At 39.8% G+C, this 20,305-nt stretch overlaps 1 protein-coding gene across 1 annotated transcript; it reads right to left on the reverse strand.

Annotated features, from left to right (window-relative positions):
* On the reverse strand, positions 1 to 15,756 carry znf692 (zinc finger protein 692). The gene is made up of 12 exons (XM_036579768.1): positions 15,508 to 15,756; positions 13,594 to 13,802; positions 11,080 to 11,111; positions 9,158 to 10,258; positions 8,982 to 9,054; positions 8,807 to 8,875; positions 6,242 to 6,349; positions 6,104 to 6,154; positions 5,747 to 5,825; positions 4,961 to 5,075; positions 2,233 to 2,332; positions 1 to 247 (listed from the first exon to the last, which is right to left on the reverse strand). Exons 2-12 carry the CDS (start codon positions 13,758 to 13,760, stop codon positions 1 to 3), a joined length of 2,142 nt encoding a protein of 713 aa, XP_036435661.1. The 5' UTR covers positions 13,761 to 13,802; positions 15,508 to 15,756.
* Positions 15,757 to 20,305: the final 4,549 nt, after the last annotated feature.

Below are 20,305 nucleotides of genomic sequence, written 5' to 3' on the forward strand. Positions count from 1 at the left end.
TCAGAGGTTTGTAGAAAGGCTGAGGGTTTCCCCCTCCTGTCCTGCAGGTTTTAGGGCGTTTGTGTCCGTGCCGGCGGTGAGGTGTTCTGGGTGACTCTTGCTCCGATGCGCTGTAACGTTGTCCCTTTTCTCAAAGCGCCGGCCGCAGATCTCGCATGGGAACTGGTAGCCGCTCTCAGCGTCGTGCTTCCGCATGTGCCAGTTCAGAGAGGCCTTCTGTCGGCAGGTGAAGCCACACACTTCGCACCTGAGAGGGAGACAGGTCACAGCTGAGAATGCTGTAAATATCCTGTACATTTCGTTTATATACAGTGGATCAGGGCTGTGCGATATAATGTTTGTTAGTCGCTATTGTGATTTTGGCCTTTGTAATATCGACATTGCTGAAAGCTGAAATATGCAAATGAGCTCTGTGAATAACCACTGTGTTTCACTTTTTGCTGTGAGCAGCATGACAATCACAGCTCCAGATGATTTTCTCTGGGTGTTTTGATGAATCAAAGTATTCATGCAATCTAATAAAAGTTATTTAAGTAAAAATAATGTGAGTTTTTAACTTTACAACACTGTCGACTCACCATTTTTACTATGTTGAAAGGCGCACACAATCACAATAATACAGTACTGATCAATTTGTAGTCATTTTCTTGCTTCATATCTGCCTTAAGATCATCACTTTCGGAGTATGAGGCACTCAATTAACTCAATTAATCTCATCATTCTTAATGTTACACAGCTTTCTGAATCATCTACATGACTGTTCATCAGTCTGGACACATCTAATGTTTTATTTTCCACAGCGTCCTACTAACAGACCACTGAAGTTGTGCGGTCATTCTGTAGTCGCCTTCAAGCCCATATTAGGAAGTCCAGCCCTAAGCTGGATTTCTCAATGGCAAAAATGAATGAGCTTTTCAAAAACTGCCGCTATTGCATCCTGTGGTGAGTGAAATGGCTCTGAACCTGAACGGTTTTTACCCCACATACATTTTCCCTCTGAAGGTCTGGATCTTCTGAATTCTGCAGCCACTACAGAGTCAAAATATGAACTCTACATGTGAGTTAACACTGCTTACTGACATCATAAGACTGGCAACCTCAACAAAATGCACCAAACAAACTAGCAGTCTTTGTTAAAAGTGGTAGTGAAGCTGCTTTGGCAGTATTAGAGCACATTTAGAGTAGCTGGAGTTATTATATAACCTTTATGTCACGTAATTTCAGCGTGGAACAGTGATAGTTTGCTATTAGTAAGGATGTTGCAATGGTCATATTTCAACTCCACTGATTATGTAAATGTTCATAATGTAATCCCTGAGATGTTAAATCATTCCGAGTGGTTTGATGTGAAACATAGAGAAACTTATCGCCTGATTTCTTTACAGTGGTGGTGATAGGAACCAGAGGTCACAATGTCCACAATACAAATATAGCCATTTTATGTACAATACAAAACCACCAGTTAACCTACATGTGTCTGCTGAGTTTTACTGATAATGGTAAAATAGTGGCAATTCTGAAAAAAAAACTTTTTTGGCACTATTTTTTCTTACAACGCCCTGCACATGGCATGATAAGATTAAGAAAAATATATTTCAGCCAAAAAGCTCATGTCCAAACTATCCCAAGACAACACCTCAGACTTCAGATGGCATATTCATTACCATTTTATTTAATATCTTAATGTGAGGGATCTTTAAGAGGTGTTAAATGCTTCAGACGTCTGGCTCCTCTCACCACAAATGTGAACAATTCTGACACTAAGTTTCTCCAGAATGGAGCATTTAACACCAAACCACTCTGAATGACTTTGTTTGCATCTTCTGAAATCATAATTCAGAGGGTACAATAATATTCAGTACAAAATTCTACCAGGTTTGGAACCTTTTGTGCACAACTCAAAAATCCTTTCAATTTTTGTTATAGAGAAATCCAGAATTTTTTAATATGGGCATGACGCCAACTTCAGAATGACATATGACTTAATAGAAGTCTATTAGTTGGTCACTATAGAGTTATAAAGCAGTAGCACCGTATTACAATCAGTTCATACATGTACCTGAAATAAAACTGGTTTTATATTATTGAAAACAGGGATATCAAACCTTTGGATGGTAGTGCAGCTGAAGTTCATTGTGTATAAAAACAATAAATCACAAATGACCAACATTGTCCATGAAGGGCCCAGTGAAGAGGCTCCTCGCTGTAGCAACTAGATAAAGGGTCTCTTACTGCAGCGGTTTCTCCCCTGTGTGGATCCTGCGGTGGATGCTCAGGTTGCTGCTGGTTCGAAATGCGCGAGCGCAGAACTCACAGATGTAATCCTTCTGATCTAACAGAGATAAACACATAAATAACACATCACTCACCTCATCAACACAGACCATCTGTCACTGATCTGTCACTACAGGCAGCTCGAATTAGAGAGAGTCTGATTTATTCATCCGGTTCCTCTCGTTTCCACTTCAGGACGCAGAATGAAGATCGAAGAACGCCGGGCCACAAATGCTGAGATGATGTGCAGATGATGTGTGATTATTCTGATACTTTAGAATGTTCTCCCCCCCACTCACACTGTTCTAGAACACCCTCCCTCTTCACACGGTTCCAGAGTGATTTACTCCATGCTCACTGTTCTAAGCCCTTCCAGGTATTCCCACACTGCTCTGAAACACTCTCCTCACTAACATGGTTCTAAAAGGATCCCTCCTATTTGCGCTGCTCTAGAATGCTCCCTTCACACTGTTCTATAATACTCTCCTCCCTTTCACACTGTTCTAGAATGTTCTCCTTCCCTTTGCACGTTTCTAGAATATCTTCCCTCATGCACACTGTTCTAGAGTGACTTCACCCATTCACACTGTTCTAGAGTGACTTCACCCATTCACACTGTTCTACAATGATCCCCACCCATTCACACTGTTCTAGAATCCTATCCCCCATTCACACGGCTCTAAAAAGATCTGGGCAGAACACAGGCAGAACATTTGCACTGCTCTGCGTATTCACACTGTTTTCAATGTTCTCCACCACTTCACACTGTTCTAGAAAGGTCTCGTTCCCTTTGCACTGTTCTGGAATGCTTTCACCCATTCATGTTGTTCTAGAACAATCCCCATCTGAGCACTAGAATTCAACTCCAACACTGTTCATGAATGTCCTCCCTTTCATGATGTTCTAGAGTCCTTTCACTGTTCCAGAATGACCCTTGCATTCACACTGTCCTAGAACATTCTCTCCCACTAATACTGTTCTAGAATGCTCTCTCCCACTAACACTGTTCTAGAGTGCTCTCCTTTCACAGCGTTCTAGGATGTTCTCCCCTTTTCACTAGTTTATTTGGTTTATCAGTTGTTTTTCTAAACACTCTAAAGTCATCTGTTAGTATAAAACAGCTGGGGTTTGTTGGAGAATGCTGGAGAACATTTTCCCTATTTGCATTGTTCTAAAGTGTTTTTACCAATTCACATTGTTCTACAATGATCCCCACTCATTCACATTGTTCTAGAATGATCCACACTCATTCACATTGTTCTACAATGATCCACACTCATTTACATTGTTCTAGAATGATCCACACTCATTCACATTGTTCTAGAATGATCCACACTTATTCACATTGTTCTACAATGATCCACACTCATTCACATTGTTCTAGAATGTTATCCCTCATTCACAGTTTGTTGGAGACAGTTGGTGTTTGTTGGAGAACGCTGGAGAATGCAGTGACCCCTCCTTTTGCGCTGTTCGAGAACCCCTTCACGTTTCTGAAAAAGTGTCTAAAAAGTCTCTGCCTAATTCATTCTTTTCTAATGTTCTCCAGCTCGTCACACTGCTCTAGACAATTCTCCCTCCCTTTCACACCGTTCTTTTCTCCTATTCACATGGTTCTAGAATTTTCTCTTCCAACTCACACTGTTCTTGAATGTCTTCCCCTTTACTATATTCTAGAGTGTTTATGCCCATTTACACTGTACTTAAATGACCCTTGCATTTACACTGTTCTGGAATGACAGCATTCATATTGTGCTAGACTGTCACTCCCATTAACAGCGTTCTAGATTGGCCTTTTACACTGCTCTAGAAAGATCTAGATTGTTCTCTCCATTTCATACGGTTTCAGAATGTTTCCCCATTCACACAGTTCTATAATGTCTTCCCCCTTTTCACACTGTTATAGAATGTTCTCTCCCTCTAATGCTGTTCTAGAGAATGCTCTCCATTCACAGTGTTCTAGAATGTTCTCCCGTTCACTGGTTTATTTGGTTTGTCGGTTCTATTTCTAAACATTCTAACATCAGCTGTTAGTATTAGACAGTTATTAGACAGTTAGTTTTTGGTGGAGAACGTTGGAGAATGTTTTCCCCCATTCACACTATTCTAGAGTGTTTTCACCCATTTACGTTGTTCTAGAACGATCCCTACCCAATCGCACTGTTCTAGAATGTTATCCCTCATTCACAGTTTGTTAGAGACAGTTAGTTTTTGTTGGAGAACGTTGGAGAATGTTTTCCCCCATTCACACTATTCTAGAGTGTTTTCACCCATTTACGTTGTTCTAGAACGATCCCCGCCCAATCGCACTGTTCTAGAATGATATCCCCATCCACTGCTGGAGACAGCTGGTGTTTGTTGGAGAACACTGGAGAATGTTTTCCCCACTCAAATAGTCCTAGAGTGTTTTCACCCATGAACACTGTTCTACAATGATTCCCACCCACTCACACTGTTCTAGAACGTTACCCCCATTCGGTTTGTTGGAGAACATTGGAGAATGTTTTCCCCCATCGCAATGGCCTTAAGCTGTTCCTCCATGACACACATCCAGTCTGCTAAGGGTTCCACTGACCTCTCCCTTCATGTCGGAATCATGCACCCCATGATTCCTCTGCTCAACGTGCTGGTGAAACCGAACTGAATCATCACGGCAAAAACGAACAGCGCGTGTCTGATTACTCACCGCTGTGCAGCTTCTCGTGCTCTTTGAGGTGCTTCTTAAAGTTGAACGATTTTCCGCAGGAGGGATGTGAGCAGGTAAAGGTCTTCTGCTGAAAGTGCTGGTACTTCATGTGGTGCTGAAGAGAGAGACGAGTAAGAAGACGCACAGTGAGCTGCAGTACTTGTGGTTAATACGCTGTCCTGCTGCACAGATTAAGCACATACAGAAGTAAAGCAGGGCTTTTTAGTAAACACAGAGGCCTGTAGTTAATACTGTACGTCTGTTCATGATCCAACACGTGATCTTAGACCTGCAGATCCTGGCCTTCTGTTACTGTCAGTGAAAGTGGAGAGTCCCCCTTCTGTTATTACGCTCCTAAACTGTGGAACTCATTACCTTTTCACAATCAGGCAGACAATTTCACTACATCTTTTTAGCTGAACCTTCAGTAAACATTCCAAACAATCAATTTCATTCATCTTTTTAGTTTCCTTCTATTTTTTGATTTATTTATTTTAGTCTTTTTTATATTATTAAGTTTTCTGCTTTTATTTTTTAAACTTACTAGCACTGTTAAATATATGGAAAATGCTCTATAATTAAAGCTATTATTATTTTACCATTATATTTTCTTCTTTTATCACACAGAATTGTAAATACACAGAAAAGGCACTGTTGACACGCAGATGTTTTCAAACACCACACCAGAAACAAGCTAAGTAACAAATCTCAGTGACTAACTTTCATCAAAGGCTTGTGATCATATTGTTATTATTAAGATGGAAAACAAGTCCAAATTATGCTCACGTTGAGATACTGACGACTGGAAAAGATCTTCCAGCAGCCGCTGAACTCGCAGGGTAAGATGAGTTTTGGAGCTGCTTTTCTGTAAATGCAGAGAAACAATAAGATATTTAATAAGTAATAGTCTTAAATAATAAACACATATCACAGCTACATGTGCCACTGAAAGATACGGTGAAATCTATGGCTGATTTTCTTAGACCAGCATTAATTCTACACTTAGGATTTTTCACTGGCAAATTAGCACTGATATTATAGTTTAATCTAAGACTAGGCTTAATCCATGTCCCAGAAACTGGCCTATTTTACTACACAATGCAGCAGAATCAGCAATAATAACGATAAGAGCAGAGAACAAACCTTTTTCTCTTGCTGCATATCTGTGACACATCATCTTTTACTGACTGCTGCCTAAAAGATAAAGATAAATAAATGTTAAAATAAATGTCCATAAGAACTGGATCAAAATGCTGCATCTTTAACAAGCGTCAAACCCACCTGTTCCCTTTTCGCCTCTCTGACCTCAAGTTGACCACTTTGATGTTTTCAGATGGATTTGCTCTCCTTTGTCTCCCCCTCTTGGATGTATTTGGTACTGCACTTTCTCTGAAAAACAAAAACAGTGGCACCAAACTGGGCTCCTTTCAGGCCACAGCCCTGCAGAGAACGTTTTCCCTCTTCCAACATTCAGAGTTCAACCCGTGACACTGAGTGTGTTTACAGTCACTTAATAATCCGATAACAGCAGACAATCTGATTTTGTCTGTAATCCCAACACGTTTTCATGCACTTGGATAATCAGATAATGTGAAACTCTGGGTCTACAGGAGTCAGGCAGTAATCAGATTTCTGCTTTGGAACGAGCCAATAAACTCACAGAAGAAGACGTGACGTAAACGTAATTTAAAACTCGAACTTCACGCTGCAGCTTTTCTTTATACATCGGACCTCTTTACCTGAACATATGAACAAACATCATCTAGAACATAAAGAATGTTTAAATCCTTCATTTCGTCAAGAACGTATTTGGTTTCAGCGTCGCTCCAAAAGTGTTTTGCTGTGTCTCACAGCGACGCTGCTCGCCTATTTCCGGTACCGTGGTCTGTTTTCGTACATGAGCAAACTGAGAAATCCGAAAGAAATCAGAGTAAGAGTTCACATGCACTGAGAAATCTGATTACTGAGCTAAAATCCAGCCCTCTTTATTGGATTTCTAGACATTAGTCTGATGTGAGAAATCAGAGTGTGCTGTTCACATGACCATTTGAATAATCAGATAACTGCAGAAATCTGATTACGATCAGATTATTGAGTGCATGTAAACGCACTCACTAAATTGCAGATGGGTGGAATCGGGCGTATTTAATGAGGCAGAAAGTCTACAGTGAATGTGTTTACCTGCACTCGATAATCCGATCATAATCAGATTTCTGCAGTTATCTGATTATTCAAATGGTCGTGTAAACAGCACACTCTGATTTCTTAGATCAGAATAAGGTCTAGAAATCTGATAAAGAAATCTGATAAAGAGGCTGGATTTTAGCTCAGTAATCAGATTCCTCAGTGCATGTAAACTCTTACTCGGATTTCTTTCAGATTTCTCAGTCTGTGCATGTGCAAAAACAGACGGCGGCACCGGAAATAACAACTTTTGGAGCGACACTGAAACCGACTACATGCTTGATGAAATTAAGGATTTAAATATTCTTCATCTTCTAGATGATGTTTGTTCATATTTTCAGGTGAAGTGGTTCGATGTTTAAGAAAAAAGCCACGCCATGAAGTTTTACATTACGTTTGCATCACATCTTCTTCTGTGAGTTTATTGGCTGGTCGCAAAGCAGAAATCTGATTACTGTCTGACTCACGTAGACCTGGAGTTTCACATTATCTGATTACTCAAGTGTATGTAAACGTGTTGATCGGATTACTGACAAAATCTGATTTTCTGCAGTTATCGGATTGTTAAGTGCATGTAAACAGACTCAGTGTTATAACCCAGAAAGAGCCTCAGCACTGATCCTCTTCAACATCTCCCTTCCTGCACAACCATAATTCTACCCTGCATTTACATGCCCTCACCTGTCACTAGCCAACTGTCCAGTTCAACTGAATAACTGGAATGTTGCAATAAATTATGCAAACTGGGCTGAGTTTCTATCAGCACTGGACAAGATAATAAAACTTTCTACAGTTTACTGAAAAATCTTGTTGAAAAAAAACTCTCTTTGAGGTTTTGTATAATTTTACAGCTATATTTTTCACAAAGACAAGACCCACTGGAAATGTCTGCGGCAGGCACCTTATGTTCTGTCGCTGTCTGATATATCGCTGCTGTCAGAACAAAACCTCGTATCTCCATTTTTGTCGATTTTCAGTTTTTGACATAATTTGAAAATGCCTGTTGTTCTTTCCATTGGGTGTAAATTTCATGATGAATCGACCAAAAGAAACGACCCAAAATGACGTGGAAAAAATGTCTGGTTCCATTGACTTTCATTAAAAGTAGAGTATGTTTTTTCCTTCTCCTGTAAAGTTACCATTTTGAGATGCGAGGTTTTCTTCTGACAACAGTGATAACCATTCTTTTTTTTTTTAAAGTTAAAGACGCATTTTAATTTCTTCATTAGTCTTCTGATGGTCAGGCAACAACACATGATCAGTCATCTGCATTTACATTGTTTATTTGGCAAATCTATCATTATTTATTTATTTGTTTGTTTGCTTAGTAGCCAGTAAAAAGAGTAGCCACCTCAAGTGAGCATACCATTTTTTATACTAATTTTTAGACTAAATTCAATATTACTTTATCCATTTCCATCCAGTCCTTTTTATTCGATATATCAAAATATGCATAAAAATATGTAGATTGAATCCTATCTACTAATGGATCAGATCCAGCCAATCAAATATGTCTGAGACAAACGTGGCAGATTGTTGTTGCCTCTATACCAGGAGGTAAATCTGCAGGACCAGGGTTGATGACCACTGCTCACAACATCAAAAAATAAAAGAAAATCAAGCAGAACTGTAATTGCAGAAGTAATGAGACAGAATTCAAACCTGTCCAGGCTTTCATTATCAACATTTTCACAGTCGTCAGTGTCCATCTCGTTGCTGCTAAGGGGTGCGCTGTAGGAGAAAAGACAGGAAGACCGAATCAATGTTATTACTATGAAACTTTAGTTATATTACTGATCATAACACTGTAAAACCAAAGGCGATACAGATACAGTACCAGTACTTTGGGGACAGAACAGCGAGCACTGCGTCACTTCCTGCCGGTGAACCCATACCTTGATCGGGCTGTTCTGCACCGTATTAAGATTAATGTTAAGCCTGGTAATGAAATAGCAATGGAACTTGTAATTAGTAAGAAAACTCAGGAAATCTAACAGATCTCTCATCACTGACCTGGATCTTCATCGTCTCCAGAGCAGTTTGGGACGATGCACTCTGGCCCCTCCTTCTCTTTAGATCCTACAGTGCTTTCAGTAGAGACAGACTTTGCCCCACTGCTGCTCCTCGTCCTCACACTAGATGCTGCCTCGTGATTCCTATGTCCAATTTTATTGTCTTTCGCTCCTCTCCTCCCTCGCTTTCTGATTCTCTTCTGTCCTGAGGGAGCAGCACCTCCTTGTTCTCCCACATGTCTCCCTTCACCTCCCTCTGCATCCTCCCCTTCCAACTCTGTCTGCATTGGATACCATGTGAACACATGTCCCCCTCTGCAGACATACTGCAAACACATCTGCGCCTGTATGGAGGCTTTTGCGTCAGCCTGTATGGAGGCTTTTGGGTCAGCCTGCATGGAGGAGTCAGCCTGCATGAAGGCTTTTGGGTCAGTCTGTATGGAGGCTTTAGGGTCAGCCTGTATGGAGGTATTAGGGTCAGTCTGTATGGAGGTATTAGGGACAGCCTGTATGGAGGCTTTAGGGTCAGCCTGTATGGAGGCTTTTAGGTCAGCCTGTATGGAGGCCCTAGGGTCAGCCTGTACGAAGGCATTAGGGTCAGCCTGTATGGAGGAGTCAGCCTGTAAGGGGGCTTTTGGGTCAGCCTGTATGGAGGCTTTAGAGACAGCCTTTATGGAGTCGTTATGGCCTGCCTGAAGGGAGCCTTTAGGCTCAGCCTGTATAGAGATATTACAGTCTGCCTGTATGGAGTTGTCGTCACCTGCCTGTATAGAGTCATTACGCCCTGTCTCTAAGGAAGCTTTAGGGTCAGCCTGCATGGAGGCTTTAGGGTCAGCCTGTTTGGTGATATTAAGATCCGTCTGTATGACAGCTTTGGGATCTGCCTGTGTGGAGTCTTTACGGCTTTCCTCTGAGGAGGCTTTAGAGTCCGCCTGTATGGAGCCTTTAGGGTCTGTCTGTATGGAAGCTGTGGGGTCTCCTCCAGGCTGCAGGCTCGGCGGCAATGGGCACTGCTGACTGTGGCTGTGGACCAGCAGCACCAGCTGTTGGATAGAAGCTGCTGTGGTGAAAAACGCCACTGGGGTGACTCCCTTTCCCTCACCTAAAGAAGACAGAGATGTGTTAATAAACAAGTTTTCATTCAATCCAAGCAAAATCAACAAAAGCCTCCAGACTTGCCTAATACTTTATGAAAATAATGTCATTGCATCCAACAGGATTTTCATTATTTCTGAAATATAGGTAGCATAAAAAGTAAAACAAGAGCTATAAAAATTAAAAATAAAAATAATTACTGTTGAATTATTGTGGCTAGATGCACCAGACATTCAGGAATTATTGTTTGCTAGATGGGGAGGGAGAAGTCTAGCCATTCACTCACAACAGCATAAACTGAAACTTAGCTTTTGTATCTGTCTAAAGGTTTTAAAGGCATTGCATGTTGAAGGTAAAGGCCCAAAGTGCATATAGGTGTCAATATGAAATCATGAAAAACATGATGATCAATCTGCCCTCGAATAAGGCACTTCCTAAATTGCACCAGTCTGTTCTTGCAGTTAATCAACCTTTTGAAAATATCAGATGTGCATTTCAATATAGATCCAAAACCTTCCGAAAATACAATATCAAAGCAAATTAAATGCTAAATTCTTCTAGTAAATTTCAATTGCAAAGCCTGGTGTAACTAACATTTTAACCAGGCATGGGTGAGAGCGCCACAGCACTGCACAGGTTTAGTGTTTTCCCTCCTCTAATATATCTAAATCAACCTATTAAGACTTATTAATGAGGTATATCACTTTATACGGGTTTTAAACTCCACAGTGCTGAACCCTGCAGGTGGGAATCATTAGTCTTCACTATGTAGCTCATAATGCTGCATATGTATTAATACAGGACAAGACAAAACCACACATACAGTACCTGAACACCTGCTGCACACTTTGGAGAAGTAGCTGTTGGAAGAGAAGTAGTGTGGACGCATCAGTTAAACCTGTTACTCTCACAATGATTAATACTTTCATGTTTTGGTCACGGGGGCGGGGGGACTACACAGTGAGGGTGACAAAAACAGCACAGAATAAAGGTCACTGCAAGATCACACAGCAAGGACGTGACTGTTCAACAGCGATTTTTAATCACTGGGATGGAATCGCTGTCACAGCAAAACAAAACCTTTTCACTGTGTAAACATAACGAATGGCCCAAACAGAACCATCTCAATCATTTTCCAAAATTCCTGCATGATTAAACGGTTAAGATGTACACAGAGTCGTTCAGAGTGGTTTGATGTGGAATCCTTCGTTCTCGAGAAACTTAGAGCCAGAATTGTTCACAGTGGCGGTGATAGGAACCGGACGTCCACCTCTAAAAGCTCCCTCACCATAAGTTATTACATGAAATGGTTATGAATATGCTGACTGATGCATATACTGAGATATAGTTTTATGATAGTTTTGGGAAAGTTTTGGCTTAAACATGTTTAAATCATTTAAATTTATGGCGAGGAGGTACACGCAGGGCGTCGTGCAGCAAAATAGTCTTCAAAGAAAACTTCAGACTTTCAAACTTTCCACTATTTTACCATCATCAACATCACATATAAACACTCAGAAGACAGTGTGTAGGTTCTCTGGTGGTCTTGGATGATAAATAAAATGACTGTATTTATGTTGCAAACATCACAATGCCTGGTTCCCATTACCACCACTGTAAAGACATCCAAGTGGGTTACATTTCTCTACAATAAACCATTTCACATCAAACCACTCTGAATGAGTTTATTTACATCTCAACGATTGAATTATGCAGATTTTTTTTAAAAAAATGGTGGAATTCCCCTCTAAATATTACAAATGATTCACTCAAAAGTTTTTTAGATGAGTTATTCAGTATTTGAATAGTTCTGTGAATAACAAGACAACAAACGATGAGTATAAAGTAAATATCTATTTAAAGTCTTCTTGTCAAGTTATTTGTCATTTTGTTACTTTATTTGTAGATTTGTTACTTAATCGGATATTTTATATAGAATAATACCTTCTATAATGTAGATTTAATTATTACAAACTAGACACCAACAGGTCTTTTTACATGTTTAATTCAATCCGTATCTTGGGAACAACAAGATGTTATTAAATGATAAATAATATTCTGTAACTATCTATTTACATTATTTTTTACCAGGTCATCTGCCTCAAGGTTCCATCACTATTTTTGAAAAATGAAGCCTTCATTGATGTTATACAGCTTTTTCAGTTTTAAACTGCCCTGTGATGCTGAACTGGCTGAGCATACTGGAATCATATTGGCGCTTTAGGGCAATACTGGGTACATCTGCCATTTTGTCTCTTAGTGTCCGAATCGTAGCATGAAAAGACTGTAACGCTGTTCATCAAACAGCAAAAAGACTGAGAGGTAACTGTGGGCTACCGCAGTCCTGGAGCAATTAAATGTGCACTGTGGTCAGGTTTAGCTCTTTTTCCTCACACCCATGTCCTAAGAATAGGAAGCCAGCTTCAGCCCAGTAACCACTCATACGGTCTATATACGTGACTAGTGAGCAGTGAACACAGGTTGATGATGAGAAAGTGTCTGAATTCATGCAATGATTCATGCGTTCTAACCACTACTTAGTAAATAGTTCAGCCCTAATAAGGACCATTCTACCAAATTAAAAACCATTAAAAAAAAAAAAAACTATGAAGTATTCAGAGCTTAGATATTTACAAGGATTATTTTATGATCTATTCAAAACCAAGGCATTAACTGAAACAGAGGAATAAGCTTATTATACATGAAATCATTTATTTATAGGGCACTTTCTGTTGGGCGGAGTTAATAACAAAACCTAACCCGTAAATTTACAGTTGCGAAAATGATATTTTTTGAGTGAATTTGAAAGATTTATATCTATCATGATGTTCATTTTTTATACAAAAAAACACTTCAAAAAATGCTGTCTCATGTTTTCATGTCACTACCAAAACACAAAAAGTTTGTCAGTGGGCGGAGCCTTATTTTAGCCACGCCCCTGCATTTTAGAGCAGGAAGTGAGACTGCATCCCTGTCCCCTCACGGCCACATGGTGAGCAGTTAGATCCCATTGTTTTGAAGTAAATGTGTCCCAAAGACTGAAAATCAGTGTGGAACACTAAGAATTGTCACTACCGAAACAGGTTTTTTGTAATTAAGTAAACTATTTTGTGTTTTAATGAATAATATTATGATATTATGCGTGCAAACTGTTCAAAGCTGTGTTCGCTACTCATATACTGGCTACTGTTTTTGAGTTCGGCTCAAAATGAGCTAAAATTGTAACTACCAAAACCTCCAAATCCATTAAAAGTCTAAAGCCATCGGTTTAAAAATTTTGACCAGTAGTGTATCTAAACCTCTCGGTCAGAGCCAGTACTGAGGTGTAGAACAGCACTATACCTGTCCAGCAGATACTGTGCGAGCTCAGAGTGGAGAGAGAAGCCCAGGGCCTCCTTCAGCTGCCCCCAGCTCTCCAGACACGAGCCGAGCCGTATCCGAGATTTGCTCCTCCTGGCGTCCAGCTCCCTCCGCCTCTGCCTGCGCAGAGCATCTGTAGCAGACGCCATAGCAGGGGGGGCAACAAATGCTCCAAGTTTGGTCCAAAAGTGCTGCAGGAGAAACAGAAATGAAAGAGATACAGGTTGATAAGATAAATGCTTTGAGGGCTGTGAGGCTATGAAGCTGTGGGGAAACTGAACATATGGTATCTCTAATTTTGTCCACGCAAGACATTTCAGATTACAGCCACTTAACTATAAGACCACAGTAACATCACATTGTGTTACAGTGCTCTAAGAATAAAATACTTCTGCTGGTACTCAAACCTGAATCACAGCTTTAAAGGAGAATTCTACCGAGTTTGCTACATTTGAACACAATTCAATGGTTGAGATGTAAACAAACTCATTCAGAGCGGTTTGAAATGGTGAAATGGTTCATTTTAGAGACTCAGATGTCTTTACAGTGGTGGTGATAGGAACCAGGGGTCACCATCTCTACAACACAAATATAGCCATTTTATTTACTGTCCCAAACCACCAGTGAACCAACACGAGTCTTCTGAGTTTTATATGTGATGCTGATGACGGTACAATAGTGGTGAATTCATGAAAATAAGTATTCTTTGTTTACCATTTTTCTTTATGACACCCTACATGCATCTGAAAAATACATTTTAGGCCACAAGCTTATTGTAAAGCTATTATACAACAATGTCTCAAGCATCAGGCAGCGTATTCATAACCATTTCACATGATAACGTTATTTGGGAATTAGAGGTGGGCGATATGGCAAAAATGTAATATCACAATACTGCAAGAAGTTTTCACAATACACAACATGTCATGCTATTTATTTATTCAGATAAATTGGAACAGACTTTTGGAAGAGGACCACTTAGAGGACTCCCAGAATGCCACGCGCCTCTCTACAGCCACTATCTAGTTTGAATATAAAGCGCTATAAGTTGTTTTTGTTTTAACTGGAAGTGTTTACCATCGTCGTGTTACGTTTGCCTTTTGATGACCTGTCCCTCATTTCCCTCTGTGAGTTAGTTCTCCCTCTCTGCTGTCTCAATAAAGAGCATTTTCCTCTTGTGAAAAATGCAGACTCCAGCTCGTCTTCTGTGCTGATGCTACGCTGGTGTCAGAAGTGGGATAGAGCTGCTGCACTTGAAGTCGAACAGCCTATCAACGAACTCGAAGGCAGACAACAAAGAAGACATGGACTGGTGGAAGGGGATACCAAGCGCTATTTTTAAGCACTGATGAAATCCATGATATGCTCAGAAAAGCATATTGTGACATATTTAGGTGTAATTTATCACAAAAAAATGTATTGTCATATTGCCCAGCCCCAGTAGGAATTAAACACTTAACATATCGTTATGGGCTTATTGATCTATTATGCAAACATTTAGAAAAATCACTGGAATTCCCATTTAAAGTGCTTCACTGACATTTCTAATAACTTGTGATACCAGTTCTTGTCCATATCATCAAGCCTGGTGTGGACCACCACTGCACTGGATGATGGGCAGTCAGCTTTGAGGTTTGTAGACACAGAATAAGCAAATACTATAGTCTATGTGAGCAGTGGTCTAAAGCAGTCACATGAGCAGCCTGTGAATCCCTAAAACCCCATTCAAATGAGCGGAGCTATAATGTTCATATTTGGTCTCTGTTGGTTCACAGCAATAACCCAAAACGACAAATGAGTCATGAAGCATCTGAATCGGCACAAGGTCATACAAATCAACTATCAGCGGAAATGACTGTAAAACCTCGTGTCAGATTAACCAACGAAAGTCTGTACCAGGTCACCAGGTCACTAGCTCATCCAGTGTGCCGAGTGCTGACTGCGGGCCCCACCGCCGCCGTCCTGCTGTTGCCCTTTTAAGGGGTCGTCGCTGCTCCGGTTGAATCACTTTCACTCGACTGCAAACAAAAATGAATGAAAAGCTTCGAATTCGATTCCGCTGGTTTAACACGAAGCAACAACAGAGATAAAAATAGTATTTAATTCATATCTTCGTCTGAAGCTCCTCAAATTGACCACTGCAAAGCGCAGTAGAGTAGGAAGTGTGCACTGCATACCCAGCAATCCTCATGGTGACAGCAAGGCTTCATGGGAAATGTAGTTCTGTAGCGTTTTGACGCTATAACTTTTTTTCTAATAGGTTTGTTATTATTGTTGTTGTTGTTATTGTTGTTGTTGGTGGTGGTGTTATGATGTTGTTGTAGTCTATTATACTTTTTAAATTTTTTCATGCCATACAGATGTGAAAACAATGGAAGGCTGATTAGCTGAGCCTTATCATCTAGTGTTGATGAACGTTTGCAGCCTTCATTAAGTTTCATTCATTAAAACTTTATTGTCTCCTGTAGAAAACCTGGATTAGAGCCTGCATAACATATTTATATATGCACAAAATATGACAAATAACATGACCACAACAACAACAACAACAACAACAACAATAATAATAATAATAATAATAATAATAATAATATATTATTATTATTATTATTATTATTATTATTATTATATACGCAAGGGTTGTGGGGGGATTTGTGTTGCTGGAGCCTATCCCAGCTGTCATTGGGCAGAAGGCAGGATACACCCTGGACAGGTCACCAGTCCATCGCAGGGCAGACAGACAGACATACACATTCACACACACAATCTTTGGACTGTGGGAGGAAACTGGAGAACCTGGAGGAAACCCACACAGACATGGGGAGAACATGCAAACTCCACACAGAAAGGACCCTGGTCAGCTGGCCTGGAATCAAACCCAGGCCCTTCTTGCTGTGAGGTGACAGCGCGACCCACTAATAATAAATAATAATAATAATAATAATAATAATAAAAGGAGTTTGCATGTTCTCCTCGTGTCTGTGTGGGTTTTCTCCGGGTACTCCGGTTTCCTCCCATAGTCCAAAAACATGCAGTCAGGCTGATTGGATGTGCTGAATTGCCCCTAGGTGTGAGTGAGTGTGTGAGTGTGTATGTCTGTCTGTCTGCCCTGCGATGGACTGGCGACCTGTCCAGGGTGTATCCTGCCTTCCGCCCAATGACAGCTGGGATAGGCTCCAGCAGCCCACCGAGACCCAGAAGGATAAGCGGTTTAGATGATGTATGTATGTATTTATAATAATAAAAACAACAACATGCAAATTTAATAGTTTTATTGCATAATGGGTGCCCTAAATCAATGGTGGACAAGAGCCAACTTCAAATAAACAGGGTGCTCCATGTTGCTCAATACAGAAGGTGCCCTGTGAAGGACTTGCTAGTCATAAATACTCAGCTGTCTAAACCACACCTATCACTTTCACAATACCACTCAGATGGCTATTGTCCTCACAGTCTGGTTATGATACCGCACAACCGCTGAAGAAAAAACAGGAACTGATACAATATAAGACCTAGAAACTTGGAGATGTCGTTCTCTGGGCAATATTAAAAACTTCTTCAGCTCACCAAGGAGCTCCTAAAGAGTCCCTTCTTACAAACCACATCCACAATAATGTAGAATTTCCAATTTTATCAATAACTGTGCCAGTGCATTTATGTTGTTCAACAAATACAGTTAATAAAAGTCTTGTAGGTGAAGTGATTTTCAAAAATCAATTTCCATATCCTTAGTCTTGCGGAGTGCAACCGATTTTTCCCAAATTCTGCATAATTAAGTGGTTAAGATGTAAACAATGTTATTCAGAGTAGCGTGGCGTCAAATGCTCTATTTTAGAGAAAACGATCAATCAGTATTATTAACAGTGGTAGTGATAGGAACCAGACGTCTGAAGAGTTTAATCCCCTTAAAAGCTCCCTCACAGGGACGTTATTACATGAGGTGGTTATGAATACACTACAAGATGTCTGAGACATTGTTTCAGACTAGTTTTGAGATTAGATTTTGGACCAAAACGTATTTTTAAAACCCATTCTTGGCAGAGAGATACAAGCAGCAAAATAGTCCCAAATGAAATCTCTTTTTTTAGAATTACCACTATTTTACCATCATCAACATTAAAAATAAAACTCATGTGTAGGTTCACTGGTGGGTTTGGATAATGAATCAAATGGCCGTATTTGCATTGTGGAATTGCGACTCCTGGTTCCTATCAGCACCACTGTGAAGAACTCCATAATGAACCATTTCTCATCAGACCACTCTTAATAACTTTGTTTAAGCAGGAAGAATGTCTGATCACATTATCTGATTTCCACCACAGTCACATGCTCGAATTCATCGTATTGTGACAAGCCGACAATGTGACACAGCAAACTGCATTATAAGCAAACGGAAAACATAGTTTTGCAATGCACTCTGTGTCACTTCTGCCCTGCAGTTGTTCCACTAATGGTCAGTTTAATTCAATTCAGTTTATTGTTCAGGGCATTTTCTAATACTGAAAAACCAAACAGCTGTCCAGATGTGCAGGTGCAGCCCCCCGAAGGAGTGTTGCCAGGGAAAACAGTGTCAGGGTAAACTCTATATGAACATGAGAAAGAATCACTGAGAAGAAGAAAGACTCTGTGAAATAAAGGGGAAGGGGAATTCCACCAATTTTTCAAAATTTCTGCATAATTAAAAAGTCAAGATGTAAACAAAGTCATTCAGGGAGGTTTGATGTGAATGCTCTGTTTTATGTCTGATTCAATGTCTGAAATATGTTGGTCTAAGTAATATATTTTTAAATATATTTACGGCAGAGAGGTACATAGGTGATGGGAACCAGACGTCCAAAGGGTTTAATGCCTCTAAAAGCTTCCTCACAGAGAGTTATTACATGAAGTGATTATGAATACGCTGCCTTATGCCTGAGATGTTATTTTACAATAGTTTATATATATGTATATATATATATATATATATATATATATATATATTTAATATATTCATGGCAAAGAGGTGATACAAGGCAAAATCCCCGAAGAAAACATTGTTTTTCAGATTTATCACCAGTTTACCATCATCCGCATTACACATACAAACTCAGAAGACACAAGTAGGTTCACTGGTGGTTTTAGTAAATAATATGGCTGTATTTGTGTTGTAGATGCCTGGATCCCTGGTTCCTATCACCAGGGGCAGATTTAGTGATGCTGGGACTGGGAATGGAGCCCCCTGGATATGCTTATTTAAATTAGTTGAGACTCCTGAGGCTCCTGAGTTATACAGCCATGTACATTGCAAATAAATAAATTAAATAATCTTAAACAAAGTCAATATAATATCTCTCAATATAATATTTTGCATTTTAAGAATAGAACAAAATTTATTTCTAGACATTTGTTCACTTAAGTACTTGTATCAAGCAAAATCATCTCACAGTACTGGGAGATAATTTGGTTTATTTTAAGAAATATGCTTTATATTCTTCACAGAAACATGCCATTCTTATTGCTGTGCCATCTGAGTGGTCAAAGGTCACAGACATCGTTTGTTGTTTTTTGGCCTTTTCCTTCTCACACAGAGATTTCTCCTGATTCACTGAGTCTGTTGACGACATTATGCGTTGTGAAATACTTAAAATTCCTTGCAATCCCTGCAAATTTTTATACTGTTGGAGGTTTTGCTGAAGCATTGTTGGCAAAGTGGGGAGCCTCGACCCAGCCTTGCTTGTAAAGGACTCAGCCTTTCCTGGATGCACCTTTTATATGCAAGCATAATCGCATCACCTGTTTAAGATGTTTTAGAACATTTCACTTCTAGTCCTAAACTGTCCCTGTCCCAACCTTTTTGGCATGTGTTGCAAATTTCGGAATGAACATATATTTACAAAAAAAAAAAAAGTTAAAAACACTACATTTCTTGTCTTTGTGCTGGTTTTGTTCAAAAACAGTGGATTTATAAATCATGGCTTTTTTCGAAACACGTTCTAAAAACATCTTAAACCGGTGATGCAGTTATGCATGCATATAAAAGGTGGATCTAGGTTTTTATTTGCATTTTCACCTACTGTCGCAACTTTTTTAGAAGTGGTTTTTGATTACCCCAACACTGGAGCTATGCGTACTAACATTACCACTAGTAAAATGTACAGTGTGCTGACCTGACCAGCGCTCTGTTCTGACTGAAAAAACAAAAAAAACTTTCTTTAATTTTCCATTTTAGCACCTAGAAAATCATACTGAAGAACCTTCTCTCCAAAATGTAGATTATCGCTTAATTGCAACTTTCATACCAGGCAGTCTTTAAGCAGTTGAGTCATGACAACATGGAATAGTCCATTATAATCCTGACCGAGGGGTGGAGCTGCACTGATGTTATCACTACAGTCACAAAGAACAGCTGCTTTTAAAGTGTTTATATATTTTGATACAGATGACTTAACATCAGCACATACAGTATATATAATTTGTATTTTCATGAGGCCCTTGGCAGCTGCCCACCTTTGTCTAGCGCAGAGGTCAGCAACATGCGGCTCTTTTACTGCCCTGTTGCGGCTCCACAGCAGAATTAGATTTGTAGGTAAAAATAAAATAATCCTCCTTTACAGTAAAATAAAGCTCTGCTGATCGTTCAACACAGTTTAACAATAAATGGTCTTAAACTCTGGAGTTAATGTAGAACTGCTAATTCACCCTTTAACCCTGAAGG

This window comes from Colossoma macropomum, unplaced genomic scaffold (genome assembly GCF_904425465.1).
Source record: "Colossoma macropomum unplaced genomic scaffold, Colossoma_macropomum, whole genome shotgun sequence".
Taxonomy (NCBI): Eukaryota; Metazoa; Chordata; class Actinopteri; order Characiformes; family Serrasalmidae; genus Colossoma; species Colossoma macropomum.